General features: G+C 29.0%; 8 protein-coding genes across 11 annotated transcripts; 5 read left to right on the top strand and 3 right to left on the bottom strand.

Moving 5' to 3' along the window:
• The first annotated feature begins 226 nt into the window (after positions 1-226).
• On the top strand, positions 227-1,948 carry LOC118447909 (integrator complex subunit 15). Its single transcript, XM_035880449.2, has 4 exons — positions 227-461; positions 548-1,169; positions 1,245-1,543; positions 1,633-1,948. The coding sequence occupies exons 1-4, from the start codon at positions 383-385 to the stop codon at positions 1,719-1,721; spliced, it is 1,089 nt and encodes a 362-aa protein (XP_035736342.1). The 5' UTR covers positions 227-382; the 3' UTR covers positions 1,722-1,948.
• LOC118447911 (ribosomal RNA-processing protein 7 homolog A) lies at positions 1,841-3,362 on the bottom strand. Its single transcript, XM_035880453.2, has 4 exons — positions 3,003-3,362; positions 2,546-2,878; positions 2,150-2,449; positions 1,841-2,077 (listed from the first exon to the last, which is right to left on the bottom strand). The coding sequence occupies exons 1-4, from the start codon at positions 3,043-3,045 to the stop codon at positions 1,992-1,994; spliced, it is 762 nt and encodes a 253-aa protein (XP_035736346.1). The 5' UTR covers positions 3,046-3,362; the 3' UTR covers positions 1,841-1,991.
• A 155-nt stretch (positions 3,363-3,517) lies between these two features.
• Syx7 (syntaxin 7) lies at positions 3,518-6,328 on the top strand. Of its 3 annotated transcripts, none has more exons than XM_035880451.2 (6): positions 3,518-3,721; positions 4,463-4,580; positions 4,653-4,722; positions 4,796-4,961; positions 5,112-5,324; positions 5,464-6,327. In XM_035880451.2, the coding sequence occupies exons 2-6, from the start codon at positions 4,472-4,474 to the stop codon at positions 5,710-5,712; spliced, it is 807 nt and encodes a 268-aa protein (XP_035736344.1). In that variant the 5' UTR covers positions 3,518-3,721; positions 4,463-4,471; the 3' UTR covers positions 5,713-6,327. The 3 variants fall into 3 exon arrangements, with proteins under 3 accessions (XP_035736344.1, XP_035736345.1, XP_035736343.1); XM_035880452.2 differs by lacking the exon at positions 3,518-3,721 and adding an exon at positions 3,759-3,858 and having other exon boundaries at positions 5,464-6,328; XM_035880450.2 differs by lacking the exon at positions 3,518-3,721 and adding an exon at positions 3,894-4,262.
• A 532-nt stretch (positions 6,329-6,860) lies between these two features.
• LOC118447934 (uncharacterized protein CG1161) lies at positions 6,861-8,557 on the top strand. The gene is made up of 5 exons (XM_035880485.2): positions 6,861-7,090; positions 7,301-7,419; positions 7,618-7,732; positions 7,868-8,008; positions 8,128-8,557. Exons 1-5 carry the CDS (start codon positions 7,031-7,033, stop codon positions 8,275-8,277), a joined length of 585 nt encoding a protein of 194 aa, XP_035736378.1. The 5' UTR covers positions 6,861-7,030; the 3' UTR covers positions 8,278-8,557.
• A 211-nt stretch (positions 8,558-8,768) lies between these two features.
• Positions 8,769-10,244, bottom strand: LOC118447933 (ADP/ATP translocase-like). Its single transcript, XM_035880484.2, has 4 exons — positions 9,917-10,244; positions 9,556-9,814; positions 9,251-9,482; positions 8,769-9,085 (listed from the first exon to the last, which is right to left on the bottom strand). The coding sequence occupies exons 1-4, from the start codon at positions 10,068-10,070 to the stop codon at positions 8,816-8,818; spliced, it is 915 nt and encodes a 304-aa protein (XP_035736377.2). The 5' UTR covers positions 10,071-10,244; the 3' UTR covers positions 8,769-8,815.
• A 217-nt stretch (positions 10,245-10,461) lies between these two features.
• On the bottom strand, positions 10,462-25,037 carry LOC118447932 (flotillin-1-like). Its single transcript, XM_035880483.2, has 11 exons — positions 24,640-25,037; positions 14,339-14,398; positions 13,923-13,998; positions 13,649-13,739; positions 13,226-13,369; positions 13,018-13,137; positions 12,230-12,445; positions 11,938-12,125; positions 11,655-11,865; positions 11,410-11,574; positions 10,462-11,321 (listed from the first exon to the last, which is right to left on the bottom strand). The coding sequence occupies exons 1-11, from the start codon at positions 24,674-24,676 to the stop codon at positions 11,304-11,306; spliced, it is 1,326 nt and encodes a 441-aa protein (XP_035736376.1). The 5' UTR covers positions 24,677-25,037; the 3' UTR covers positions 10,462-11,303.
• Positions 17,239-19,932, top strand: sing (MARVEL domain-containing protein sing). Of its 2 annotated transcripts, none has more exons than XM_085663444.1 (5): positions 17,239-17,588; positions 17,733-17,889; positions 18,287-18,469; positions 18,737-18,877; positions 18,948-19,932. In XM_085663444.1, exons 2-5 carry the CDS (start codon positions 17,737-17,739, stop codon positions 19,023-19,025), a joined length of 555 nt encoding a protein of 184 aa, XP_085519570.1. In that variant the 5' UTR covers positions 17,239-17,588; positions 17,733-17,736; the 3' UTR covers positions 19,026-19,932. The 2 variants fall into 2 exon arrangements, with proteins under 2 accessions (XP_085519570.1, XP_085519569.1); XM_085663443.1 differs by having other exon boundaries at positions 17,240-17,588; positions 17,730-17,889; positions 18,948-19,931.
• On the top strand, positions 20,852-27,025 carry LOC118447937 (uncharacterized). Its single transcript, XM_035880487.2, has 3 exons — positions 20,852-21,145; positions 25,308-25,449; positions 25,531-27,025. The coding sequence occupies exons 1-3, from the start codon at positions 21,091-21,093 to the stop codon at positions 25,685-25,687; spliced, it is 354 nt and encodes a 117-aa protein (XP_035736380.1). The 5' UTR covers positions 20,852-21,090; the 3' UTR covers positions 25,688-27,025.
• Positions 27,026-27,045: the final 20 nt, after the last annotated feature.

The raw sequence follows: 27,045 nt of genomic DNA, 5'->3' as shown, positions 1-27,045 counted from the left end.
TTCTTCTTAACAAATCATCGTTCAATTTTTGTTACTAAAACATTAAACAGAATTTATGAACGTTTAATGCAAAAATAATGTAAGTTCATTTGCGAATGAAAAAAAAGAAAAAAAATGTAAAAGTAAATGTTATTATAAGCAAATAAAAAAAAAAATTCAATTAAAGAATTCATATTTTGATATTTATCAATGCATAGTTGGTATACACATTCATTCTTCTCAACAGTGTCATCTGTGTCTATTGTATAATATTATTTGTATGTCGGATAGTTAAAAATAGTTGAAAAGTAAATCTTCATAAATCGATCGATTTGATAAATGCATATATGAATATATATGTGTATATATATATGTTCGAATAAAAAATATTTTTCTCCTATTAATGGCTGCGAATGACATTAAGCAAACTCTTAGAAAATTAGATTTTCCTTATTGTGCTAAAGAGGCATTAGCCAGAATCGGTAAGACAAATCTTTTTAGGTTACCGGTCGATCCAATAAACAATCAATTTCAAACACATTTTTTCTATTAACTGTCCGTATTTTAGAAATATTATGCACCAGACCCGGAAAACAAATGGATCTTCAAGGGGATCTAATGACAGAATTTATTTTTGGAGAAATAGAAAGACGTAAGAAACGTAATATGACCGTTGCTATGCAGGAGTTGCAACTCATCGAAGTTTTAAGTGACTTTTTTCAAAGTCCGGGTGGTAGTCCCGCAGTACGAAATGCTGTTTTTCTGTCATTGTTTCCAGCAGAAAGTCCAAGATATAAAATTTTAGGCAATTTGGTATCTCTAGCAATTGCTACTCAAAATAAAGCAATCCTTAATGCAACTGGAATTTGGATGCAGCAATTGGGTTCCACTTCATCTCAAAGCGTAGGACTGGCAAGGCATGTACTCAATGACTATTTTGTCCTTACACCAAAATCTATTGACAAGCTAAAGCAGCTTCCTGTCCTTGCCTCCCATTTCACCGCAAACTTACTGACGGCAATAGGTGAAGTTTATGAAGATAAAGATCCGCCTACGGAATTGCTCAAATTAATAGGAGAATGGATAGATGAAAATCCAAGTTTGTTATTAACACCTTTGATGGACAATCCTGCATTGCCAAGCGGTGGTATACCTATGACACCAATAACACCTATAGCTGGTCTTTTCAGGTAATTTTTAGGATGTTGAATGCTTGGAAAAAGTAAAAATTTATATAAAATTAATAATAATTTTTTATTTTTCAGATGGTGCATTTTAAGTCCATTACGCTTTGATATTACAGTCAATGGTGAACAGGAAGATCGGAAAAAGAGTTATTCCAAAATTCAGCAGTTACTTATGGACTCTGTATTGAGGTTGAAGAGCGGTGGGACTAACAAACATGCTATATCTGCACAACATTTAGCAGCTACTGTCCGAGTATTAACAACTACTTTACAGACTTGTACAAATATAAATTCTGCACTACGTGATTTAGCAATGGAGAGATTAGCTCAAGCTGTGAGTGCAGCAATGTCCGCAAATTGTATTTACGGTAATAAACGTGAGTATATTGCTAGTATTCAAATTAAGTCAATATAAAATATTGAAAAAACAAGTAGAATGTAATCATAAATATTTTAATTGTTATAGAAGAATTACTAGCACTGCTACAACCACTGTCATATCAACATTTTTTAATTGAATGGACTCTACAAACATATACTTCCAAAACTGCTTAATAAGTATTCTTTAGTTACAATTAATTTTAAAGAAAGTATATTGTTTAAGTTGATCAGAATGATGGATAATGGCTGATTTAGTGCCTAAATAAATTACAATCATTGTATTTCTATATAAACATTATTATTCGTCAATGATTATAAGTAATTATAATCTTTAACTGATATATTGATACAAATTAACATAAAAGCCAAATTTTCATACCAGATTATTTATTATTTATGTCTAACTTAATTATAAACAGTATATATATATATATATATATATATTCAAAATGGCTTAAAAGTTCGTTTCTTTTTAAGTTCCTGTAATCTTTTCTTGTCTAATTCAAATTTCTTTCGTAATTCTGCCAAATCTGGAATAAAATTTTAATAAAAATATAATTATTACATAAGATAAACAAAATAAAAATCAAAAAAATACATACGTTGTTTTTTCGATTCACGAATTTGGAATGTATAAAAATTAAGCAATTGTTTCTTCTGATTCTTTTGTTCTTCTTTATTTTGTATCTTGTTTATAGTAGATTCCTTTCTACTAGGTGCAAATTGACCTCTTTTCTTCCTGCTTGTAATTGTTACCCATCCATCTTCTTCCATATCTTTTTCAGCTTTCTGTTTTGCAATACGATCTGCAATTTGCTGATCATACGTAGACATATATTTATTTATTTCTTTTTTTATGTCATCTTCTGATCGTATAGAATCATTGTATTCATTACACCATTCTATAAAAACAAATGTTTGATTGAAATAAATATCTAAATGTATAAATATAAATTTAATATGATAGGATAAATATATAGGAACAAAATTGAACATACTTGCTAAACCTGTTAAATATGTTTCTTCTTCTGTGTTTAAACATATCACATAATCGTTTGATAATTTCAATGCTTTTTCTAAACTAGATTCATTATTAAATACTATATAAGCTGTTCTAAATCCAACTAATGTTGTAAATACAACGGATGTTACTTCACCGCAAATTCTTGTAAATGCATTCTTTAATGAGTCTATCGTAGCATAAGGTGGTACATTTAAAACAAATAAAGTTCTACCTCTTGGATAATCGGGTTCTTGTTTTTTTATCCAATGCTTTTTGAAAAACAATTGATGTCTATCTAAGTTCTTTTCATTGAAATGAATCCATAATGCTAAGAAAACAATAAATTTATATATAAATTTTTATTTAAATTAAAATTTAAGATCTTATTTAAATACGTTTATATACACATATATATCATATATATTTATCTATGTTTTAATAATTATACTTACATTTGAAACCCTTGAGGTTATTTTTGTCAATTTCAGTCATCATATATGTGGTATACTTTCTTATAATATTTCTAAAATATAACCTATTATTCAATCACGTTTCTTGCATTACAATATAAACACTATTTGTCACTCGATAAATTTATACGTATGCGCGAAGTAATAATATTTTTATAAATTTTTTTTACTTTGAGAGATAGTTAAAAATCAAATAGTATTAAAATTATTTTTATAAAATTCAACCTTATTGATCTTGACTAGATAATTTATCATATTAAATTCAATTCATGATAAAAAAAGTAGCACATGATTCTAAAACTAATTTAAAGATAAACATATGAACAGACATATATGTATATACATATATTAAATAATTTTAAATATATAACTATATATATATACAAAAATAAATTTAATCAACTAAAAATAATTAATTTGAAGGCAATATTATGTACTATTATGGTTGAAACTCGTTGTTAACTTTGCATAGATAGCGCTGAAGTATCTCACGATCAGTGCAAATTGTTCACTATCGATAATTCAGTTTTATGATTACAATTCGTCGGTAAAATTATTCTTAAAGCGAAAAGTATAAAATTTGCCAAAGTTGTTATATTCACGTGTGGAAAATTTTGCTTCTCTTTAAAATTTCTAATAAAACTGCTAAAGACAAAGGACGCGAGTAACAGTGAATTTTCATACAATCGTAATTATTAACGGTATGTCAATAAATCAACGATGATTCATATTTTTTTATCAAACATTATTGTTTTACTTTTAGATATTTAGTCTTGATGAGTATTGAAAAAGAAATTAATTTTAAATTTGCTTATTTATATGTTGTGAAGGACGTGAGGTAATATTTATTCAAGATTTGTGATAGGCTTTTATCGATTCGCGAGAAGTTTTAGAGCTTCCTATTAGTGAACTTGGAAAAATGACATAAAGGTCCGTGAAAACAGCATATTTGATTCGATTAACATCCTTCATACTTATGAGATGGATACTTGTGAGTCACTGCATATGGCATACAGTGTCGACCTACTAATTTGTTGACAGGAGAAGTATGATTAACGGGCGGTGGTACCTTTTGTCATTTTTCTAGCCCGACTATCAGCTTATTGTTGATTCGTACAATTTTTAATCAAATTTACAAATCTTGATTTTGTTTACACAGAACAGTCTTCGTTCGTTTTTAATTGTTTTAAAATAAAACAGAATAGAATAAAACATACAATATAACAGTAATTTTTATTTCACGTAAGTTAAATTTTATGTAAACAGATTTCCTTGACAATTTTTATAATATTTATAGAAAATTATAGAAAAACATGATATATATTCAATATAATTATTTAATATCCAAGATATAAAAGTTGAATACGTAATCACTGTTGAAGTAAGATACGTTTGACATATCATATAAGTCTATATAATTTTATCTTGATTTTATTATAAAGTAAGTCAAAATGGATATTGGATTTTCCTCTTATCATAACGGTGGACCCGCAAGAGAACAAGACTTTAGTAGGTTGTCTCAGACTATAGGTACCTCTATATTGAAGATATCACAAAATGGTAAGTTATTAAAATATTTTAATAAAAATATCTTCTACGTACAATAATATAATTATATATCTTTGATTGTAGTATCTTCAATGCAAAAAATGGTTAATCAATTGGGTAGTTCTACAGATTCCCAAGAACTTAGAAACAAATTGTATGTTAAAAATTTATATGAAATTAACATTTAGTCTTTAATTTTATCTCATTATATCAAATATTTTTTCTAGGCATCAGATACAACATTATACACAACAACTTGCGAAAGATACTAGTGGTCATCTACGTGATTTAGCTAATAACTCTGGCTCTACCAGCCCGGGAGAACAAAGGCAACGTAAAATGCAACGTGAGCGACTTCAGGATGAATTTACCACAGCATTAAATTCTTTCCAGGTAATAATCCAAACGTGTGTGTTGTATGTGTGGCGTGCTTCTATGGATATGTGTGTGTCGTATGTGTGCGTGAGTCTATGCATATGTGTATCTGTATATATATAATTCTTTTAATTGTGTATATTTTATATTAACAAATATACTTTTCAGGCTGTGCAAAGACTTGCTGCCACAAAAGAAAAAGAAATGGTCAGAAAAGCTAAAGCTAATGCAGGTATTGCTCCATTTGGAGAAAAAAAACAAGAAACTTTAATCGAATTGCAAGACAGCAGAACACAAAAACAAATACAGCAGCAACAATTGAAAGAAGAACAAAATTTACGAATGTTAGAAGAACAAGAAGCAAGTATAAGACAATTAGAGGTAAGAATATATTTAAATACTCATTGCAAGATTATTGACTATATATAAAAAGATTATAATAATCATTATGACTAAATAAGGGATATAATTAAAATATCAGTATTTTCAAGTATCAATACAAGATAATTGTTTTTTGCAGAGTAATATCAGCGATATTAATCAAATTTTTAAAGATCTTGGTGCTCTAGTATATGATCAAGGAGAAGTTATTGATTCTATAGAAGCTTCAGTGGAAAGAACAGAAGTATCAGTCAATGAAGCATCTTCGCATGTAAGGCAAGCTAGTGTTTATCAAACTAAGTTGCGTAAGAAAAAATGTATTCTTGTTTTAATTGGAGTAATTGTATTGTCTATTTTGATTGGAATTATAGTTTGGCGAAGTTCTTAAATTTGTTAATTAATGAATTTTAATTTAATATTAGTAATGCGACGATGAGTAGGCGTCCTGTAATTATAAATTACGACATTGAAAATGTTGTTAGAATATCTTACAGAAGTTACACTTTAATATCTCTAAACAAAGTGAAGTGCTCTTCTGAAGAAAAAATATATAAGTAAATTATATTTTACTTTTATTTGTAATAATAATTGGCATCATATATAATTTATGTATAAGATTAATGACGTGTCTATGACTGTCCAATACATTTGTATCTTTCATTACTTAATATATTGTATTATTATAGATACACTATACATACATATGTGTGTATATAAAATAATATATATTAAGTATATATTCATAATAATCGTTTGTATAATTTTAATGATATATACTTAAAAATATATGAGCTTGTTACAAAATAATCACACAAAGCATTATTAGGTATGTTTATATATAATGATCAAATGAATTTGTATAGATTGCTTATTATTATATTGCACTATGTGCATGAACTCAGAATCTATTCATTCCTGACAAGGCACGAAAGTAAGTTCTTCACAGAATATCATATGATGTACGATGTTAGTATTATAAGTTAATGTATTATATTATTATAAGAATGTTGATCTATTTTAATCAAAATGTAATAAACATTATAATGATCTTAATAATTTCTATAATATAAAAAATATATGCACATCCTTTTATAAATTTATGTTTTATAATTTATGTATTTATTGAAATAATTCTCGAAAGAGATACTAGATAGTAATAAATACTAGAAGTTGACAAGAGTGTAAGTATACTTTCTATAAAGTTATTCTTCATGTTTAAATTTATAGTTAACTTTCAATAATAATAAAATTTTCTTCTGAATCAAACTCGTATTATTAATTTTATTACGATATGATACATGAAAATATTATGGTTTTATTGTTCATGTGATTAAAAAAAAAAAAAAAAAGAAAAAAGCTTATTTAATGAAAATATTAATTTTATTTAAAATTCAAATAGTCATTAAATTTTAATTCGTCCAAAATATATCTGAATTAATCAATAAATTTATATAAATATTGTTATTGGAGATATATACATATTTAAAAGTTTGTATGTTGGCAAAGGAATTTATGTTTCTTTATTTGACAGCACTGATCAACGTTTGACAATAAGAGTAAACTCTAAGAGATTGGTTTAAGGGCGATTTACTATTGATTGTTCGTTCATTTTATTTAAAAGTTGAAATAATATAATATTCTTAAAAAAAATATATTCACGAATAGTCGTGTGTGTGCGTGTGCTCGATGAGCGTCCACACTGTATAATGTGGAAATACACTTTAATTCCAGTTACGATTATTTTAGTGTGTCTGTCAAAATGTGAGGTTAGAATTATATATAAGCAAAAATAATATGTGAAAAATTCATAGTTCTTACAAAAAAACAAGAAAGTTTTAATATTTTTTAATGGCTGTTGTCTAATTTTATAACATTTAAATATGGATTATGAACATTATGAATGTATAATAGATTAATTATACGTAGCATATTAAAATGAAACAAAAACATTTGATTAATTAAATATACAATTACAGGCACAGTATGATGATAAAAGATGCAAATGTATTTGCCCAAGTCTTTCTTCTGTGATAAATACCACACAACCTTCGTTAGACCGATTAATTTTTATCATTAATGTCCCACCATCACAATGGTAATATTGTTTTCATGATAAATTATAGATCGTAATTTAATGTTAATTTACTTTACAATAATTTATTTATATATAACCTATATACTTTGTAATTAAAATTATAAATCTATAGATATTACTTTTCATGTTCATTAAAATTGTGAAAAGTAACAATCGTAATATTTGCGACGATTCATGTGCATATTTTATAATTTTCAGTAAATGTGAAGATGTTGTTTTACCAAAATTAGGAGATCAAATAAAGACTAAGGAAGAAATTTTTTGTCCTAGATGCGATTGCAAATATGAAAATAGAAATACAACTATTATTAAAGTATGATCTTTTAACGCATTCTTATAAATAGTTATTTTTTTACTTTAAACACATCATTATAAAAGTCATTTATATATTTTATATCTAAGATTCCATTCAGAACTTTCTTAAAAAGAAATATACTTTACATTACAGATTGTCGTTATAATTGTTATTTGGGTTATATCATTGTTAGTAATTTATATGTTATTCTTAATTTGCTTGGATCCATTATTGAATAAAAGAATTCATAAAAATACAACTAATATTGGCTATCATGAACATAATAATGAAGAGGTAAAATCTTTATATGATATTTTTAACCATTTATTTTACATTTGATTTAATTAAATTACAAATACACAAAATAATACATAAAATATAAAGGTGAAAATGTCTCTACAATTTTATAATAGGATGATGCATCAGTAGCACCTGGATCTTCTCATCCGATGGGAGAAAGGGGAAATGTTCTAAATCGTGTAGGGCATCAACAAGATAAATGGAAGAGACAAGTTCGAGAACAGCGACGTAATATTTATGACCGACATACTATGCTTAATTGAAATGTACAGTTGATTATGACAAAATACTGAATATCATGAATAATGTATTACACATCTCCAAATATAAATATGATAAATAAGAAAATCTTTACAATCTACAGATTTTTAATGCAGCAAATATATAAAAATATATAAAAGTTTGCTTAGCGCTGCTATTATTTTAAATATATTATAAAGATTATTATAAGTATGATATTCTTCTAATATTTTTATTTATTCATCTTTCTTCCAATTGAACAAAGATACTATAATATGTAATATAATATATATGATTCATTGTTAAATCAAAATTCAAGTCATTATAAAAACATAACAAGCTTCCAAAAATTTCATTTTATTTTTATTTTTAAAATGAAAGAAGATGGATATCAATGTAGAAAGTTATCTATGAATATCTTAAGAAATAAACCAAAATAAATCATAAGATATGTATTAATGATTTAAATGGTTTATAAATATATTTCAAAATATATTTCATGTAAAAAACAATATAACACATAATATTTTTATTGAATTTATAAATATACAAAATAAATTGCTATGTTGAATCTTTAAATATTATATTTGAAATTTTATTTTTAATAGGAGCATACATTGTTAAAACAAGAGCAGCACCTGTCCCTCGAAGAATATTTGAAAATGCTCCCTTGAAGAAAGCTGATGGTCCTTCATTAATTAATATTTTCTTCCAACAATCCAAAGTATTTTTGTACATCACTTCTTCTTTACTGAGTCCTGACTGCATCATCATTCTTCTTCTGACTGTATCTAAAGGATATGATAAAAGTCCTGACAAAGCTGTTACAGTCTGAAAAATCATTAAGATTTATTTGAATAAGAATAGTATGATATATATATATATATGTATCATATATTATCATATATTATCATATATTATATATATTATCTTTCTAATTTTTTAATCACGGCTTATAAAATAAATCATCTTTTTTAAGACAATATAAGAACTTACTTCAGCAATCATGAAGTTAACATATATTGGAGTAGCTTTTGGATCTTTAAAAAAAATTTGAGCTGTGTCATAAAGTCCAAAATACGCCGCACGATATATAATAATTCCTTGGACACTCACACTGAATCCTCTATATAAACCAAACAAGCCATCCGATTTAAAAATTTTTAATAAACAATCTTTCATTCCAGTAAATTCTCTTTGAGCACCTTTTCCAACATCTGCAGCTAATCTATTGTATAATTGTAAATAATAATATCCATTTCTACTAAGTTCATTATATGGTTATATCTTATTTATTATACCTAGTACGAGCAAAATCAAGTGGATATACAAATAACAATGATGTTGCACCAGCAGCACCACCAGAAGCTAAATTTCCTATAAAGGTTCTCCAAAATGCTTCTTTTGGAACACCTCCGAGAAATAAAGCTTTATATTTGTCTTTAAAGGCAAAATTTAAAGCTTGAGTTGGAAAATATCGTATAACATTTGCTAGATTACCTCTCCACAAACTAAGAATACCAGTTTCTTTTGGTACACGTATAAACACATCTAGCATTCCTAAAATAATTATGAAATTCGTTATAACGATAAATTAATTTGCAAAAGTATTTCTTACTTATAGTAATTATTTATAATTGAAATTTAATAAAATATTAACACCTTTATATCGTTTATCAGCTGGTATTTGTTTTGATGTATGTTGCACTTGAAGTATTAATTTCACACGTTCTATAGGTGCTACTGAAGTTTTTGCAACTGCTGCAGATATACCACCTGCCAAAAAATCTAGTAAAAAAGATTTATATGCTTCCATGTGGTATATTCTAAAAGAAAATAAACCTTATTGATATAGTATAATTATCGAAGAATGATATTTTTAAGTTATACTATAAAATTGTTATAGATATAATACTATTGTAGTATACTGATTGTAATGGAGATAGTTCAATTGCGACATACTTGAAATTTATCAATGAAATTTCTCAAATAATCATTACTACGAGTATGCGTAATATATTAATATATTTAAATAAATTTGTATAAATTGCAATGTTCATCAAGCTGGAGTCTTTTGTTTATAAGATCAATAAAATATAAAATAAATCAAAACAATGTTAAACAATAAGTAAAGTTTAATATTATTTCGTTTTCAAATTTATTTAATAATTTACAATTTTTTTTTTACGATTATACAAATCTAACGATTAAAACTTTTTATGATGTGGTCACATTACGATTTATGCACATTAATAATACGGAAAAATATATTAATTTATAGAATTATATAATTGAATCTACATATTTAGAATACTAGATTGGTTAAGTAACATCAACTATTCTACAAGATGTAAACGCATCGTAAAATTATTTTCGTTTTAGATTAAAGACATGGAACATGTACTGGATATATGCAGTGTAAGAGTATGATGTTCTATACTCTTACAACAAGAATATTAGTCGGCACATAGTGGTATAAACTCATCTATACGTAAATAAGCATTATAATTAATGGAGATTCCAAAGATAATTTTTCTTTCAATTATCACTCAATTGAAACTAACATCTATAAAATCAATATTAAATATCAAAAATAATCAATATTAAAACAAAACACAAATACACAAAACAGAATATATTAAAATGATCATTTCCTAGGATAACTTAGAGCATGACTTTTCCATAAAGTAAAATATTGTGCGCTAATTATTATGGAATACACGTAGATTAAATATTTGGTATATTAATTTGATCATATGGAATGAAAATTGTAATTAAAATTCGATATGTCAATTTTTCTTTTTGTTACTTTACATATTAAAATGTAAAAAATTGACAAAATTGTTGGAAAGTGTCAATAATAATCATTGGTAACATATATTTAAATCTTTAAATAATAAAAATTTAAAGATTCAAACGTGCTCATAACTTCTCTTATATAAGAGATAAATAGATAAACGAAGTAATTATATATACTTCTTATTTATAATTATATAAGAAAGTAATTCTTGGCACATTACTCTCAAACGTTGTCAATTATTTCATCTATTTATGCTGCATGTATTGACTGAAAAATAAAATTTATAAATTTTTAATATGTAGATATATAAAATATCATTTAATATTAAAACTAAATATTGTATTTAGGATAATACCTTTGTAATATCAACACTTGTTATATCCTTGACAAGAGTGGGAACTTGTGAAATGATGTTAAATATTTCCAATGTTAATTTTTCTACACCAATCGTTTCATTAGCATTAGATACCATCGTTATCTTCTTTGTTTGGGAAAGAGGAGCAGCTACTTCAGCAGCAACCTAATAAAAGTGCAAGTATATTAATACATATTATTTAACAAATAGTAAGTAACAGTTTATAGAATGGAAGAAACAAATACTTTTGGAAGTGTGTCCAACATCATGTCTATCATAGCTGCACTCTTATATTCATTCCATGCTGCAGCTTTCTTTGCCATTTGTTCTGCCTCTGCTTTAGCCTTTGCCTCAATAGCAAAAGCTTCTGCTTCTCCACGAATTTTAATAGCTTCCGCCTCTGCTTCAGCTTCCATCATAAGACGCAATTTGTTCGCTTCTGCCATTTTTTCCAATCTGCAAAAATATTCTTAATAATAGTACATAGAAGCGTCAAAAGTAGTACTTTTTACTTTATATAAATTTTACCTGTATTTTTCAGCATCAGCTGGACGTCTTACAGTAGCATCTAATTCCCTTTCGCGTCTCAACATTTCCTGTTCCTGTACTGCTATTTCTTGTCCACGTTCTACTACTTTCACTTGCATTTGTTCTTCCATAATTCTTTGTTTTGTTTTAGCTGCTTGCAATTCAAATGCCATTTCAGCTTCAGCTTTCTAAACAACAATCAGTAATTTAATTATTAATAATAATGGTTGTTATTAATTAAAATTTATTAGAAGTTTAAGATATTTTAATAAAAGGTAAGATATAATTTTACCTTTGTTTGTACTTCAACATCATATGCAGCTTTTTTCAATTCAAAATCTCGTTGTGCCTTAGCAATTTCTGTGTCATTCAAAAAACGAGCAGCCATACGCTGTTCCTCAGCAATTGCTTCTCTGATTTGCGCATCTCTGCGAGCTTCTGCTTCACCAATTCTCGCATCTCGTTTTACTTCTGCTGTTCTTGCCATACCAAGAGCCTTTAAGTATCCCTATAAATAATTAAATCGCCTTTAGTAATATATCAGAAGATGTTTTACATTTACAATAAAAGGCAGATATAACGATATTAGCTTGGCTCCGATTAAGCCCCAATAAAATAAATGCATACGTTAATTACAAGAGTTTAATCACAAAATAAGTTTCAGCATATGTGCACAGAATAGTTGTGCATAATTAAAGCAAGCATTCTAAATATACCATAGATTGCATTTGTCTGATGTTTTAATATTTTGTGCTATTATCAGATGATATAGCCAAGTGCTTGTATTACAGATAGCAGATAAAACAAAATTGAACATACCTTTGCCCCCTGCAAGTAGCAAAACAAAAATTTATTCAATATTTGCAACATATAACGAAGTACTACATAACTCTTATTTATAGCACCACTAATAGATCGTATAAATATTTTTAAGGGGGACTTTCTTTTGTTCTTTTAGCATTGCGAAAAGTTTAAATTTATACTGTTGTTATGATTAAAGTCTTTAATTTTATTAATTTTTTTAATTGTTTGTTAAATTTTTACACCCATTCGATATGTTACAATTACAGACAAACTTACTTCTTCATCTCGAATATCCTTTAATGTATATGATACAACTGTAATGCCCATGTTAACTAGATCACTGCTTGCAACTTCGAATACTTCTTTGCTAAATTTTTTTCGATCCTTATAAATTTCCTAAAAACAATACAATATATATATATTTAAATTTCTTTTTTATTCATTTCTATAATATAATATTTAAGATTTAATTAATTTCACATACTTCTACAGTCATACTGCCCATTATTGCACGTTGATGACCTTCTAAAGTAACTAATGCTATATTATGAATTTCTTCTTCAGTTTTACCAAGAAATTGTTCACATGCGGTAGATAACATTTCTTCATTTTGTCCTTGTATTTTTACCTATTACATTAATAACACTTTATAAATTTCATTAATACATAAACAAAAAAATAATACAAATTAATAGTAATACACTTGTTCTTTTAAATAATTTTTAAATAAATTATTTAATGGGTTTATCAATTGATTAAACCAAAAAAAATGATATACAGAATATAATAAAGAATGCTAAAAATTGATTAGGACTTAATAAAATTTTTAAATAATTATTTATGATTATTGTAAACAAATTAACCCATGAATCTTTACTGTTAAATTGAATTGTTTATATATAAATACCTGTGCAATTCCTGTAACAGATATTGGTACACCTTGTGACGTATAGACGGTAGGACTTTCAACTTGTAAAGTCATTGTATTTAAAGATATTCTGTAAAAATAATATTAGAAAAATATCATAACTATGTATTTTGAATTGTAATTTAAAACAAATAAATATTATTTAACTTATATTATAAGTAACATATCCCTTAATTTATATTCAATTATTTAAATGTAAAGGAAATGGTGTATAACTGTAAAATTTTTAAATAATATAAAGTTAAATACATACTTTTGAACTTGCTGTACAAGAGGCCATACAAATACCCTGCCACCAGGAACTAAAAGTGGTTTGCTGTAGCAGCATCCTTAAGACGAATAAATTAAATTATACATTTATTTGGGTTTATACAACTTGACAATTAAAGAACATATATTATAATAAACATTGTTATATCATATTTCAATAAATTAAAAAATACAATTTAAAAGCATCTGATGATAAATTATTTATTAAATAATTTAGTTTTTAAAAATTTAGTTTTTTCTTTTGTTTTTTACATTGTTCAAAATTCTATTTATTTAATTTGATCAATCGTTTCATAAGGACAAATACATTTTCAATTAATTTGAAAGCAAATTATTGACGAGACTCATAATTATGAAAATTCATTTAAATGACATAAATGTATTTTTTTGTATGATTACCTGAAACAACTAAAGCTTCATTTGGTCCACAAGTAACAAATCCATAACTCATGTTTGACACTGTAACGATAAGTTACTATAACTTTAAATATAATTAAATGAATGTAATGGATATCATATATTGATGATTATACGCTCTTTTAGCTAATATCCAGAATGGATGACGTCATACATGAAAATTGAAGTTTTACAGGATTTAGCCGAATAGGGATCAACGCTATCTAGTAGTAGATTTCAAAAGTTCCGTCAATTAAAATATTTATATTATTAAGAATATTTATATTATTAAAGAAGAAATGATTTTACCATTATTTCTTATACGATTGTTCACATTCGATTATACTTATTTCTATAGTGTTTTTATATAAATAATATATATATATATATATACATATATATATGTTGGGGTGATTGCCGATATATATAATGTAAGGGAGAATCTATTAATGGGCGTTGGCGGGCAATTTTGAAGTGCCGTCGCAACAAGCAATATAAATTAATACATAAATCGATATAAATTATTTTATATAAAACATTAGAATCAATTTCGTTAACGAGAAAATATATAATAGCGTTCACATACATTGATATTTTCCTTTATATATATATAGAAACGAAGGTTATACGAAACAAAGAGAGGGGAAAGGGAAAACACGACAAACTATATAATGAAACTTCGATTATGTACCATTCTCCGAACGTATATACGTTAACGCTAAGCTATATTGGTGTGTTAGTAAACAAGGGCTTCTTCTGACGTCATGAAAAGCAATTGGACCACGAGCAGAGCGAATGTGTTCACGTGACTCTCGCGAAGGATAAATACGTTTATATAATACGCGGCAGTGATCTGCCAGATGTACATCGTGGCGGAAGTCCTTCGACCGTTTAATATTTTCCCTTATTTATTATATTACTCGCGTTTTTGAGCTTAATATATACACATATTTATCATTCAGTCATATACCTATCTTATTCATAGGATACATTGTTCTACTAATTATCGATACAATACATTTAATTGGAGCGAAGATTTATATATATATATACATATGTAGGAGACCTTTATATGTATCTTTACGAAGGAATACATGATTTAATTATTTTAACTCGTATGTCAAGCTGAAAGTAACTATGATCCTTTAAAATTAATTTGCTATTAAATTCTTATATCCATCATCTGAAGTGACAATAATGATTACGTTTAGTATCGTTCAATCGTTATATACAACAAAAAATAATTATTTATTCGTTTCTCCCTCATAAATCTAACTTATAAAACGCAACTGTATTCGAGAGAAAAAAAATCGAGTTCAAAGAGTATATGTAATATTTCACATCTATTATTTCATCTCATGATATTCATCAAATTTCATCACGATCACCCATCGATATCTTTCGAATATTTTCCTATAGTCTCTGTTTTCTTTCAGATCTGCGCTTCCTTTTCCCTCCCCGTCCCCGGGAATTAGATGTACGGCGTAATAGCTGGTTTTTTTTGAATAATCATTTTATTTTTATCGTTAATTTTTCTTTAATCAATTTCTGACCACGAAATCATTCATTACTTCTTCTAAAAAATAATAGGTTATAATGAACAGAGTGTAGGTATTGTCAATGGCGTGAAGGTAAAACGCTGTTTTAAAGAATGACAGCAATGTCATTCTTTAAAGTTCGAAAAAAAGTGAAATTTTCTTGAAGATCTATTAAAGAGAATATATGGAAAAATTAAGGATAGAACTTTTACCGACTTTTATTAACTGTGGGTTAAGTCGAAGTCGTTATTATCGACATGATGTTTATAACTAAATTTCTATATATATATATATATTTATAGTGTTTTTATTGTATGTATGAATATATATATATATATATATATATATATATATATATATATTTTATCAAATACTTAAATAAAATATAAAAAAAAAATATTTGATTGTAATTTATGCTGAATGATTTACTTTACGAATTAAAAATCTTTGATTGAACAGATTTTGCATTAGATATATACGACGGTAAGTTCAATGAATTTCTACTTTATCTAAATTTCTACCTTATCCAAAGATGTATTTTACGAAGATGTACATTTTAAACACAATCGATGAGAAAGGTTTGAGGAATTCTTTTTAGACTTTATATGACATTTATTCTGAAACGATTATATCTGAAAAATATATTAATATAAGGAATAACGAAGTATCGATATCTCTTATTTATCAAAATATTTCGAAATAATAATAAGATCTTTATATATATATGTATACTAAATTACTCGGAGCATTAATATAATTAAATTAAGCAAGAAACAGAACACCATAGTAGCGGTATTTCTCTCACGAAAATTAAACTTCTTCCTGGTACCATTAGCAGGATGTACATCTGCACGTAGTCTTCATGTGAGAGTAGTTTTAATAAAGTTAGACAAAGAGAAAATGGGATACAACAACGCGAATGCATACGGTATTTTGCAAATGCATTGTGTATGCGCATGTATTGTAAATCTCAAGCCATATTTGCATATATTTTATCGGTGACAATCATTTATATTATCATAGCAATCATAGATACCGTTCACTATAGTACGTATAGTATCGACTCCGTAAAATAATTCAATAGCGTACAATCATTGAGTATTGTTAATTCCAGAGTTAATGAAAAAAAAAAAAAAAGAAAAAGGAAAAAAGAAAAAGAGAAAAAGATATTAACAAAATCTATATCAATGATAAAAATATGCGTTTTGTTAGTTCGTTGAAGATTTTTTTTTTATAAATTTCTTTCATGTTTCCTTTTTGAAGGCTGCATAGTCAGTCGATTTTACATCCTGGCCTCGTGGTACGTGCCAGAAATAGACGACGGTTTCCCGTGTTAAATACGACGCAGGGGGTGCAACGACATTTGAAGATCGTGAACGAACTCGTGAACATCCTCAGTTCCTCAAAAGTATCTCGTTGTCACGGTTCTGCTTTTCTTTCGCAGAAAACTTTTATTCTTTAACTCGTATATTCAAATAAAATTTTCAAATACGAAAACAATCGTGATTACCTTTGATGAAACCCATAAAGATCGAGATATATTGCTCGGTCAATTTCGATCGAGAGGATCAATGAACTACGCTTATCATCTGCTCTTTGATTACGTGAATTAATCGCCATTTAACCAATTAGAGGAGAATCAAATTCGCGAGGGTTAATCTCGAATGAGTAGCTGCAAGAGATTTTAAACTGTTCCAATGTCTGCCGAGCAACACGTAAATAAATCGATCAATTAAATCGTTGGGAAGTAATTATATCAGACGGGAATTCTTTCGAAAGTTATAAACAGAATCGTATGATCGAAAGGGAGAGAAGAAAACTTTTTACTAGTACGTAATTTTATTTCAATTTTCAAGAAGGATCATGGATAAAAATTCTACTGGGCCAATAATCAGGATGTCATCATCCGGAACTCATGGAGCCGGAGGTATCGAATGTTGTTGCTGTAGATGTTGCACCTGCATACACATCGAGTTCCTTAAAACTTTGCCGGGAGTCGTAAAAGTCTTCGAAACGGTAAGTTACGGTCAGAAATTGTATACTATTTGATTAATGGAAAAAAAATATAAATCGATTTTTTCGTTAACGTTCGTACAGTTAATTAAGGAAATCTTTCTTCTTTTATTTTTCTTTTTTCCATTTTATTTACGTATATACGAAATACTAAACAAGATCATTTAGTAAATTCTTTTTAAAGGAAGACAACCGTTGCAACTGTTATCATAAACTCGTTAACTCCTGCATAAACGGAAATCGGTTATCGTTAGTTAGTCTAATTCGAGCGTCGACTTAACATACTTTGAAAAAGTTTTGAAAAAATTCGTTTTAAATCGTATCAACGATGTCATAAAATTTAATCCAACGTAAATTATTATTATTATTATTATTCGCTACGTATTTCCATTATTCACAGGTAATTAGCGGACTCATTCAGAGTTTGTTAGTCAATTACGGTCTAAGGTATAGTACGTCCATTGGATCTGCCTTTGAGGGATCTTTGACGACGTCCTCGGCCTGCTTTTTGATATCTACCGTTTTGTTGATCTGCTATGTAGTCTCAGAAAAATCTTACAGACTTATCCGTTCATCACTTTTCGTATGTATTATATTATTTTTTAATCGATAAAATGATCATAATAGTACACTTGTTAATATATTTTTATAAAAAGATACTTTGTTTCCAAATAATATTTTATATTATCGTTTTTTCCTCTGCTAAAAATAAAATATCAAGAGTAACTTGAGTTCGAATCGTCTTGAGTTTTATTTCAACATACTCGTCTATATTGCAAACTGCATATCCATGTACATATTTAATATTTTTAAAATACATATAAAATGATTGTGTACTTGCTTGTTATAGGAAATGATGTTCAATGCATTGGCAAGCTTTTTGTACATGAGTTCTGCCTCTTATCTCGCCTTTTCAACAAAGTTATTTCTCTTGCCTGAGTATTATCTAAAGCCAGGATTTGATGTTTATCCTGCTATGACAGCAGCTTACGTAAGTTAACATCTTCTTCCTTTGTTCTTATTACTTTATATAAAGAAAATAATTCGTCTATTATTTACAGATTATGAGCGGAGTCGTTGGAGTATTACACGGATTTGATGCATATTTCTCCTTCATTTATTATAAAACTGGCAGATAGATTTAAATGTTAATAGGACCGAATTTGATAATATCGCAGATCGGAACATTTCAATGTTGCACCTAAACGTATTGATTAGAATTCAATCCATAGATATTTAATTATAAATAACATCAAAACGTTTAGGCGTTAACGTTAAAACATCTCATTATGTATGATCAAGGTATAGGAAAGATCCTTTAGCCGGGGATGACGATTGAAAATGATGAGCGTTTAAAGAATCAAGAAAAATTTCACAATTCCGACGAATTTTCGTATCCTCTCGTCGATGGAAGAGGGCCGGTTTCGTTGTCGCAGGAAATTGATCGTAAAGTGGTACGAACAGTTTATTTCAGAGCTATTGAAAGTGAAATAAATTGTTTAAGTGCTCGGGCCCGGTGTCTCGAAGCGAGAGAAGGCAGGCGCGAATGTGCTGGCCTGTCTAGCTGGCCATCTAGACGTTCTCTTTGCTTATTCATTGCTCACAGCTCACCAAAACGGTGAAATTTTGCTCGCACATGAAAGGAAAAGAGAAAAAGAAGAAGGTACAGACAGTATAGATAGATAGATAGCTAGTTAGATAGATAGATAGATAGATAGACAGATAGAGAGAGAGAGAGAGAGAGAAAGAGAGAGACAGAGAAAGCGTTAATTGTTCGTGAAAAAAAACGGAGGACAACTCGAATGGTCTCATTCCATTCCTTGAGTTGAATGTAAGATAAACAGTTAATTAATTATCGCAAAGTTGGTACCTACGAGCAATGCTTTTCCAACGAAGTTTCAATTCCGATAAGATAAATTCTTAATGTGGAACAATAAAATGAGAATAATCTCAATAAAAGTTACTTGCAGAATTTGTTTCGCGCACGTTTATTCTAATAGCATTGGCGCGAATAGCGTACCATATGCCCGAACGTTACTTAATATAATAAAAGAGTATTACTTTTAATAAATTTTGTTAAATAATTTCCTTTCATTTTCTGAAAAAACATTTTCGAAATATTCCAAATGATCTTATTAAATATATATATATATATATATTTTTTTTTTTTTAATATTTAGTCATTTAATATTACTTTACTCTTTGGCGAATGTTTATACAGAAATGATCTCGCGTACGTAATGACTGACGACAATGTCTTCGATTTGATCATCAAAATCAATTGATTTTTTACAGAATTTCACAAAAAACAACTTGTGATCGTCTTAATGAGTTTCGCTTGAAATTGTAAAAGGAAAGGGAAGTAACAACGACCACAATAATATTTTCCTTGAGATGAAGAAAAAAGAATATATTTCCGTATATATATAGATACGAGTGCGATAAGAATATATTGACTCATATTAGAGTTTCAAGGAATTAAATCAAATAGATTTACGTCTCTATTAATTACAAGCACGAAGAATGTATGTAAGTACGTAAATACTTTATTTCGTTCATTATTTTCGACGAGGACTGTACGAAAAGCGTGGCTGCAGGTCATTTCAATGCGTACCAGGTTATACCTGTGTCCTGGATGGTGAATGGGAGTTATACACGTCGATCCTCACGGACCTCACCGTGAGGTTTCTCCTTTCCTCTATCTCTCTCTCTCTTTCTCTCTCATTTTCTCTTTTCTTCCTTTTGCACTTCGTATCTTTCTCTCCCACTCTTAAACCTTATTCTCTCTCTCTCTCTCTCTCTCTCTCTCTCTCTCTCTCTCTTTCTTTCTCTTTCTATCTCTCTCTTTCACTATTTCCCTCTCTCTCAATCTCAGTTTCCATCCTTCTTTTCTCTGGCTACCGTCTCCGTCCTTCCAGAGTGAGCTTCGACGAGAGGCATATCGTGTGCTAGTCGAGGCATGTGCTCGCCAGTTTACCTCAGGATCTCGAACCGGTCGCGACGCTACGTTCGGAAGATTCCAAATATTCGAGTTATACGAGTCGTACGAGGTCAAAGCTTGAGGGTCTAATCCTTAACCAATAGATTCGAAATATTGCATTATCTTTCACATTCCTTCTTCTATCTTCTTAGCTTATCTCGTTAAATTTTTGTTTTTTCGACAAAAGCGAAAATTCCTTTGGAGGATTTGATTTTCGAAAAAAAATGGGAACGCAAATGCGAAGCGTCGTCACCGATAAACTCGCCACAACCACCAAAGGTAAAGAGGTTCTTTTGTAATTGGAAAAGTTGATTTCCCAGATCCAACTCGTTGATTTCTCGTAAAGGAAATTACGAGAAATAGTTCTGGTATTTCTTGTTACTATATACGTGCGTTTTCGTATCCAGTGATCCAGATGAGTCTTTTTTTGTTTTTTTTCCCTCTCGAGATATTTGTTTCTCTCTCTTTTTTTTGTTTATGTTTTTGTTTTCTTTTATAAGAGTCAGATATTTCCCATAGGAATTACTTCTGTTACTACCTGTGACTGTAAAATTTTATTACATTAATATCTTTTGGCTTTTATTTTATTTCTCTTTATTACTTTTTACTTTACATTCTCGACGATTTTCACAGAGAGAAGGCGAAAATCATTCCGGAGCATTGATTTATTGGTTTTTTATATTATCTGGATACAAACAAACGATAATGAATGCGGCTTTGAAACTGATCGACGAATATTAAATCTGCTCGTAAATTTTTAATATGAGGAATTTCAGTGATGAGAGGTCAATAGAATATTTAGATATTACATTTAAATTATTAAACAATGTGTCAGGGAATACTTCAAAGAACAAAATCCATATCTCTCGACCGATTTCGGAATTCCATTACGGCGAATGTTCTCTTGAAAGTATAAAATCCTTCGATCTTGTGCCAAGATTGAAACGTTTTTTCTTTCTTTCTTTCTTTCTGCCTTTTGTTTTTTTAATGTAGAAACGGGATCAATGTACTCGAAAGCAAAACTCAATAAATGATTTATCGTATAGTATTTGTTTGACCTTTGAATGCGCTTAGTTTGCGATGGGTCTCGTCGTTGCGTCGGTGATTTCAAAGGTGCTTGCCAAATCAAATCGTCGAACGAGTAAAAGTATTTTTTTACTTACGTCGGTGAAACCATATCGACGAAATAACCTTTATCGTATATAAAATCGAAAGAAATGACGAGGTCTTACAAAACGATGTACAACTGAATACTTTCTCGGAGTATCGAATACGACTTCATCGCCACTTTCAGGAGAAACTGGAACGTGCGATTTTTCATAGAAAACTTGTTTTAGTCCGTCCTTCATTGTGTATCGTGAAATACATAATTAAGTACCGTTTTCATCGGACTTTTTGTCACGAGATTGCAAGGAAAGAATCAACAGGTGCCGAAGTTCTGAGTTCCGGCGCGAATCCTCGTACATTTTTCTATATAGTATACTAAATTCTTACGGAAAGTTTTGTTGAAATGACTAAACAACAATACTATTCCGAATAATAATTATTATCAAAACAGTGGGAAGATAATATGTATTGTTTTTCTTTTATTTTTCTTTTCTTTTCTTAAGTACAAAATAATACGATATTATATTATTCGAAATTTTCGGTTTGTAAGGTATCTATTATTAAATTTTGCTTTATCGTATATCTACAATTTTATGCCACAATACAAATTCATGCTACTTCAATGATAAAATTCTTATAAATTTCAAGATAGTCTCGTACGTCGTTAATTACTTTGCACATTTCAATTCGAAATAGTTACGTTCGAAAGTGAAAAACGGTCCAGGGATTGATTGCCAAACGATCTGACTATTCTGGAAAAATATTATCGAAGAGTTTAATTGAAAACGTCCGACCAATCTAACTTACAACGTGTGCTTTTCAAGAAAAAAATGTCAACTTTTAAGCGACTATCCTTAAAAGCTTGCCAAAGGAATGAACGTTTCTTAATCAAACTTTACCAGATTCGCTATTCGTTCTTCTCTTTCTGCGTTGCGTTTCGAAGAAGAACAAGAAGAGAATGTATATGGTTGTTATCGCAAAAATAAGAGTGACGCGAACTCATTTTTGTTGAATAATAAATAAAGCTCGGTGATGTGATAAATCTGTCACGGAGTGTTTCAGGTCCCGAAACTCTATAATAAATATATAAAGAAAGGAAAAGCAGTAATAGTGTGTTTATAAAAGTTGTCAGAAGCTAATAAGTATAATTAATCGGTAAAAAAAAAAAAAAGAAAAAAAAAAAGAAAAAAGAACGAAATCGTAAAATTTCAAAAAAGAAAAAAATTGTCTCGTTGTTTCACGACGATACTAATTAATTTAATTTATACTAGAAAGTAAATTAATGAATGCGAGATTCCTTTTTATACGAGTAACCTTTCGCTGCGAGCGTGAGTGGAAAACGCCTGTCGTGTCGAATTGCGATTATCTCGGCCTATCAGAATGAGGAGGAATATTTCTCTAGGGGATAGGTTCCTCTCGGACCTTATAAACATTACTACGGAAATGGACTCGTATATTATCCTCTGTTTTCCTATTTTTTTTTTCTTTTCTTCTTTTTTGTAGGAGATTTTCGCTAAGACCGGAGACATTCGTATTTCAAGAGTTAGAACTCTTATCGAACTCATTCCCCCGTAAGATTTCGATAAATTGATAAAAAGCACATTAAATGTTAATTATGATGATTTAAAGAAAACAAATGTCGATTCACAAAGTTCGTACATTAAAGAATATTTTAAAGCAACTTTTGTTTTGCACGACCAAAGACCATTATCGGTGATTAAAGCAGTTGTTTTATCGTAAAATATAATGTTTAATTTATAAATAAAAACCCAGAGAAAATTGTTAGGAACGATGTAAAAAATATTGTCATTTTTCCAAGTCCATTCATCTAGTTAAATGCACGCGGTCTTACGATTCTTGAAAGTTTGAGAAGATCTTCGTTCGGTTGTGCTATTGTATGAGCGTTCTATTGATAATGGTATATGGTTATATACGAACAGGCAACTCGCTGTCTCGTTATTCGAAAAATGCAGAACGGCCTTAGCCGTCAGGAATAACTTTCACACTAGCAGGTACCGACTGGTATCGGTCGGTGTATGCTCGTTTTCCTTTTCCTTGAGTACGTGTAGATGTGCGTATATCTACGTAAATACGTATGTACGTACGTACATACATACGTACACATATTCATATGTATATATATATATACATGTATGCGAAGACGCGGACGAGTAGGTATAGCGAACTCTGGCTAGTAACGTAATCGCAGGTGTATGGTTGTACTATGCGAAGGAGAAAGAGACGTTCGATCGTTAACGCTCCTAGAATTACGCTCGTCCATTTTCTTTCTTTTTCCTTCTTTTTTTTACTTTTACCCCACGATGACAAAGATAAAAATCTAGAAATTAAATGAGGGAAAAATTCATAACCATTTGTACCGAGAACAGTACATCCGATATAAATTCTAATACGGCATACCTGACCCGTCCAACTAGAAATAGTTCTTGTGAAATTTTAGATGGCACTTCCCGCTTTTCACTCTGACCTATACGTCATCCTGGATGATCTACGTGCGGTTCGGCATAACGAGCCGTCTAAAAGCTCAAACTTCAATGTCGTTGTTGTTTATCTTAAAAGGTCCTTTGACGTTCAAAGTGACGTCAATCGAAATGTCAAAGTCTAATTCTTTTGTCTGCATTTTTAGTATGAATGCTCAGGTTACTTACCTTTGCTATTGTGAAAGTGACGTAACGCGATCTCCATGCGCGAACATTAGAATGCCGATCATTGGATGATCTGCTTCCAGGATATCGTCTTCAATATGTGCGTGGAATAATGCTTATTTAGTATTTACTGACCATTAAATAAATTAAACAGGGATCTAATTCTTCCAAACAATGACGCATCCTAAAATAATCTTATCATCGAGTTCCACTTCCATCGTTGCGTTAGAAACCAAAGGTTATCTTTGATCACGTAGTAGACAATTTATATATGTATACTTCAGCAAAGTTTGAAATTCTAGCTTGTTTGTACCTTGTAAATGTATCAATTACATAGATACGTACGTAACGATGATATGTCATACGGATATACATAACTTTTCCGTGTTAGAAATTTGATTTCGAAAAACAGCCGGCGTTCTCGTGAGATTAGAATGCAATTACTTTTTGTTTTCTCTATTGGACAATGCGTTTTTTAGACCGGTAATAAAAGTGTTGTATAATTGACCGCTTTTACCGTGCACTTTCTATTGCGCAGCTAGGATATTTGATAAATATAATGATAAAATAATTAGTGATATGTATATATACATATATATACATATATATATATACATATATATATACATATATATATACATACGAAATAACTGTATTAAATACGTTTTCAGGTATATCTTGGTCGACTACGGAAACACCTTTTACACCGGAAGAAGAAGATGCGATCGTAACTTTGGTCGTCGTAGTAATTGGCGTAATCGTCACTATTGTTATTTTATTTTCAATGGGAATTTTTATCGATTGTAAACATCAGTAAGTAACAATTTCTTTTCTTTTATTTTTTTTCCAAAAAATCATTGAAATTTTATATAATAATAAATGATGTTATTATAGAAAGAAGGAAACCTTTAAGAAGAGGAAACCGAGACTAAAAATGCCACAAATTCCACGCGTTCGAAGGACACAACCTGACGATGTTAAGTCCTTTGCCTCCGATATGTGTCCAAACGATACAACCGATTCGTTTTCAACGAGAGATGCCATAGTTTGATTCTCTTCGATCGAACGATTCTCTTTTCGTATTGATTAATATAAGTGCACGAATTTCGTTCGAAACAGTCGAACAAACAGAAACAATTAATGACTTTTTTCTACGAACTTACGAAAAAATTTCACGAACAACGTTGATAGGATATTGTATATCCATTACTACTACGAAGTCGAACGACATAGTGTTTTATCGCTGTGATTTATGCAATCTTCTTTTACGTAACTCTTCTTCATCGTGCTTTTTTTTTCCTTTGAAAAGCAGCAAGAAAGAGCAGGTACCGATTTATTGAAACTAACGAATTATCGATCATTGGTCGATCAACGTCTCTTCTCGATTGTTTTATACGATTGCGCTGGGTTGCTTCTCGATTATTGATTTTCAAATATAAATTGAATTGAGAATCACGTACAACGAGATTCGAATTATCGTAACCAATGACCATTTTATTGGAGAGGTTAAACAAACAGAAAAAAGTATATCATTGAAAATATTTGATACATGTCTCTCAACAAGCTACCATTAATTTTTCTTTAGAATTGTTCCAACGAATTTATATATGTAATATATAAATATATATATATATATATTATATATATTATTTATATATATATATTATATATATTATATATATTATTTATATATATATATATGTATATATATATAAGAAAAAACTCTGTTACGAATGAAAATCTTTTCTCTTACGATTTTTGATAAATGACCATGACTCCATAAGAAAAGGTCTTGGCCTTGCGTTAGCTTGCTCCATTTCACATCAAAGATATCGAAGCGAAGTAAGAGAAAAAATTTGGTCGTGACCTTGTTTAATCTGAATTAGAAAAGACATGTGTGTGTGTCTATGTGTGTATGTGTGTATGTGTGTGAGAGAGAGAAAGAGAGAGATATGAAATACTGCGCGTGTTTGACTACTTAAACTTGCGAATCACGTATGGTAGATTATGAGAATGCATGACTGTATCTATTTATGATCGTCTCTATACTTGAAGAAATGTTCTTGTGTGCCTTGTGATTATTATAATTATTAGTTATCATAGTCATGTCGATAAGCTCTCGAATTATATTTTAGTATTATTTACGCGTAAATTTTATTTTAAAAAGTAAGTAACGAAAGAAATTTTGCAATTGTTTTAGAAATACCGTGGATTTTTAAAGTAATAAAAAAGTAAAACGGTTAACGTCGCGAATTTTATGCATCGATAACGATATCGATGCATAAATTTCGATACGTTAAATCTGTCCTTTTAAACGACAACAAATCCTACAAGTTTGACTGCTAAAGCGATGGATGGATATTCCTCTTGTGAACATTTTTTTTTTTTTTATAAAATAATCTTATGCCA

Source organism: Vespa mandarinia, chromosome 22 (genome assembly GCF_050613455.1).
Source record: "Vespa mandarinia isolate Hongniang chromosome 22, ASM5061345v1, whole genome shotgun sequence".
In the NCBI taxonomy this organism is placed as follows: Eukaryota; Metazoa; Arthropoda; class Insecta; order Hymenoptera; family Vespidae; genus Vespa; species Vespa mandarinia.
This window is presented reverse-complemented; position numbering and strand designations above follow the sequence as displayed.

What these genes read in the sequence shown, in the direction of transcription:
- LOC118447909 (XM_035880449.2), top strand. Translation starts at nt 383, where the DNA reads ATGGCTGCGAATGACATTAAGCAAACTCTTAGAAAATTAGATTTTCCT. An exon ending in AGAGGCATTAGCCAGAATCG is followed by an intron (nt 462 to 547) that starts GTAAGACAAATC and finishes TCCGTATTTTAG; the next exon opens with AAATATTATGCACCAGACCC. An exon ending in TTGTATTTACGGTAATAAAC is followed by an intron (nt 1,544 to 1,632) that starts GTGAGTATATTG and finishes TAATTGTTATAG; the next exon opens with AAGAATTACTAGCACTGCTA.
- LOC118447911 (XM_035880453.2), bottom strand. Translation starts at nt 3,045, where the DNA reads ATGATGACTGAAATTGACAAAAATAACCTCAAGGGTTTCAAAT. An exon ending in TAACCTCAAGGGTTTCAAAT is followed by an intron (nt 2,879 to 3,002) that starts GTAAGTATAATT and finishes TTGTTTTCTTAG; the next exon opens with CATTATGGATTCATTTCAAT. An exon ending in ATATTTAACAGGTTTAGCAA is followed by an intron (nt 2,450 to 2,545) that starts GTATGTTCAATT and finishes TTGTTTTTATAG; the next exon opens with AATGGTGTAATGAATACAAT.
- Syx7 (XM_035880452.2), top strand. Translation starts at nt 4,472, where the DNA reads ATGGATATTGGATTTTCCTCTTATCATAACGGTGGACCCGCAAGAGAA. An exon ending in ATTGAAGATATCACAAAATG is followed by an intron (nt 4,581 to 4,652) that starts GTAAGTTATTAA and finishes CTTTGATTGTAG; the next exon opens with TATCTTCAATGCAAAAAATG. An exon ending in CAAGTATAAGACAATTAGAG is followed by an intron (nt 5,325 to 5,463) that starts GTAAGAATATAT and finishes TGTTTTTTGCAG; the next exon opens with AGTAATATCAGCGATATTAA.
- LOC118447934 (XM_035880485.2), top strand. Translation starts at nt 7,031, where the DNA reads ATGTGGAAATACACTTTAATTCCAGTTACGATTATTTTAGTGTGTCTG. An exon ending in AATGTCCCACCATCACAATG is followed by an intron (nt 7,420 to 7,617) that starts GTAATATTGTTT and finishes TATAATTTTCAG; the next exon opens with TAAATGTGAAGATGTTGTTT. An exon ending in ATGAACATAATAATGAAGAG is followed by an intron (nt 8,009 to 8,127) that starts GTAAAATCTTTA and finishes ATTTTATAATAG; the next exon opens with GATGATGCATCAGTAGCACC.
- LOC118447933 (XM_035880484.2), bottom strand. Translation starts at nt 10,070, where the DNA reads ATGGAAGCATATAAATCTTTTTTACTAGATTTTTTGGCAGGTGGTATA. An exon ending in CTTGATTTTGCTCGTACTAG is followed by an intron (nt 9,483 to 9,555) that starts GTATAATAAATA and finishes ATTATACAATAG; the next exon opens with ATTAGCTGCAGATGTTGGAA. An exon ending in TTAACTTCATGATTGCTGAA is followed by an intron (nt 9,086 to 9,250) that starts GTAAGTTCTTAT and finishes ATGATTTTTCAG; the next exon opens with ACTGTAACAGCTTTGTCAGG.
- sing (XM_085663444.1), top strand. Translation starts at nt 17,737, where the DNA reads ATGGATAAAAATTCTACTGGGCCAATAATCAGGATGTCATCATCCGGA. An exon ending in TCGTAAAAGTCTTCGAAACG is followed by an intron (nt 17,890 to 18,286) that starts GTAAGTTACGGT and finishes CATTATTCACAG; the next exon opens with GTAATTAGCGGACTCATTCA. An exon ending in TTATCCGTTCATCACTTTTC is followed by an intron (nt 18,470 to 18,736) that starts GTATGTATTATA and finishes TGCTTGTTATAG; the next exon opens with GAAATGATGTTCAATGCATT.
- LOC118447937 (XM_035880487.2), top strand. Translation starts at nt 21,091, where the DNA reads ATGGGAACGCAAATGCGAAGCGTCGTCACCGATAAACTCGCCACAACC. An exon ending in ACTCGCCACAACCACCAAAG is followed by an intron (nt 21,146 to 25,307) that starts GTAAAGAGGTTC and finishes ATACGTTTTCAG; the next exon opens with GTATATCTTGGTCGACTACG. An exon ending in TTTATCGATTGTAAACATCA is followed by an intron (nt 25,450 to 25,530) that starts GTAAGTAACAAT and finishes ATGTTATTATAG; the next exon opens with AAAGAAGGAAACCTTTAAGA.
- LOC118447932 (XM_035880483.2), bottom strand. Translation starts at nt 24,676, where the DNA reads ATGGAGATCGCGTTACGTCACTTTCACAATAGCAAAG. An exon ending in CTTGTACAGCAAGTTCAAAA is followed by an intron (nt 13,740 to 13,922) that starts GTATGTATTTAA and finishes TTATTTTTACAG; the next exon opens with AATATCTTTAAATACAATGA. An exon ending in TGGGCAGTATGACTGTAGAA is followed by an intron (nt 13,138 to 13,225) that starts GTATGTGAAATT and finishes TATTGTTTTTAG; the next exon opens with GAAATTTATAAGGATCGAAA.